The 1,767-nt window shown below is 54.2% G+C and overlaps 1 protein-coding gene across 1 annotated transcript; it reads left to right on the top strand.

Moving 5' to 3' along the window:
• On the top strand, nucleotides 1-356 carry K437DRAFT_216480 (uncharacterized protein; the record flags this gene model as incomplete). The annotated part of the gene is made up of 1 exon (XM_013384259.1): nucleotides 1-356. A coding segment is annotated over one exon (356 nt), but the record flags the coding sequence as incomplete, so codon positions are not given.
• Between the last annotated feature and the right edge of the window lie 1,411 nt (nucleotides 357-1,767).

Below are 1,767 nucleotides of genomic sequence, written 5' to 3'. Positions count from 1 at the left end.
GCTCTGATTTGTTCTGCCAGCTGACGGGGTACAGCAAGGAGAATATCCTGCGTCGCAACTGCCAATTCTTGAAAAGTCCCACGCGCGATGTGATCAAGGGCAACGTGCCTCAATACACCGACCACGCCGCCGTGGCACACTTGAAGCGAAAGGTGCTGCGCAGGAAGGAATTCCAAGCGAGCTTCCTCAACTACAGCAAGGACGGGACCCTGTTCATCAACCTCGTCACTGTCATTCCCATTCATCTGCTGGACTACGGCGAGACGACCCACTTGGTAGGGTTCCAGGTCCATCTGACACGTTCGCCGGGTGCGGTGCTGAAGCAGCCGGACAATGGCAGCTACGTCGTCGATCACACCAATGTCGTCGCGATCTCCGACTACACAGCTCCAGCTCTCGAACGCACCGACTCGCCCGAGCTGATCAAGCGACGAGTGGCCGAGCCGCAGGGGAACTCCTAGATGCTCAAGCCCGACCATAGCGTCGACCATGACAAGTGGTCCTAGACCATTCTCAACAACTCGTCCGATCTAATCTGAGCCATCTCAACGGGCCTCGACATTGTCTTTTTGTCTCCTTCCACCACTTCCATCCTAGGCCTCAATTTAAAAGACATCGTCGGCAAGTCGCTGAACGAGTCCCTGCACTCAACCGATGCGGTCCGGGTCTTCTGTGACACCAAGGATGCCATCCGCGCATTTCAAGGCCCGATGGACGAGAGCAACAGCAGCAGCACCGCAGCGGGGGCCAAGGACAAGGGACCCGCAGTGCCAGTGGCGGGTGCTTCTTATTCTGCCTGGACGAGCACCGATCTGAACCCGCTTCACCGCTTCCCGCTGCGGGTGAAGACGGCAAACAACACGTATCGATGGATCGACAACATCGGCTACGTCCAACGCAACCAGTAGCGAGGCACGAGTATTTATTGCTTGCCGGACGTCCGCGCAGCGTCTACCACGTTGCGTCAGACTTTCTGGGCGGAGCACCGGAATCGACGGGTGGGAGCAGGTGGACGCGAATTTCCAAGGACGGCACCTTCCTATATGCGGATCCGCTGCGACCCGACAAGCTCAACGACTGCACGTCGCTGGGCCAGTCTGCACAGAACTTTTTCGAGGCAGAGCACTAGCCTTCCTTGACGCGCTGCAGTCGCCAGTGACGGTGATCATGGGCCACTCGGGGGCCAAGCCGCGGAGATCGGGATGGGAATTGGGGCGACTCGGGTGAGAGGCAACCTTTTGTATTGCAGGCTTGCTCCATGGGAAATTCACGAGAATTACTCGTAACCTTGAGCCAGCATACTGTCGGTATGCCCGGTCTCCCCGAACAGTGATCATTTTCAATCTCTCGTACAGTATCGAATGTACGAGCTATCTATATATCTCGGTGTTTTGCCTACATAGCTGATTCTCATTCCGCCAAAGATACATCTTCGCTCATTTGATCCACACTTGCTGTTGGTATAACATCACGTGACCGCATCAACACTTACCCCTTTCAGGCTGTGCACAATCATGGGGTAGTGTGTTCCACTTCTGTCTACTATTTAACAGAGTAGTTGCTCCCTCTTAAAGGGAGCATGCATCAAACAATCGTTTTATTCTAGTAACTTCGTGTTCACCACATATCGTGATATCACCCCGAGAGAAACCAACACTTGCCTTCACTCTATCTACTTCCACTACGTTGCCTCATTTCACATCCCTATCTCCAACCATGCCTTTCATCGACCTCCCAAATGCAAAATTGCACTACGAGATTTTCGGT

The sequence above is a fragment of the Tilletiaria anomala genome, assembly GCF_000711695.1.
Source record: "Tilletiaria anomala UBC 951 chromosome Unknown K437scaffold_259, whole genome shotgun sequence".
In the NCBI taxonomy this organism is placed as follows: domain Eukaryota; kingdom Fungi; phylum Basidiomycota; class Exobasidiomycetes; order Georgefischeriales; family Tilletiariaceae; genus Tilletiaria; species Tilletiaria anomala.
Note: the sequence above shows the minus strand (reverse complement) of the source record. Positions and strands in the feature narration are given on the sequence as shown.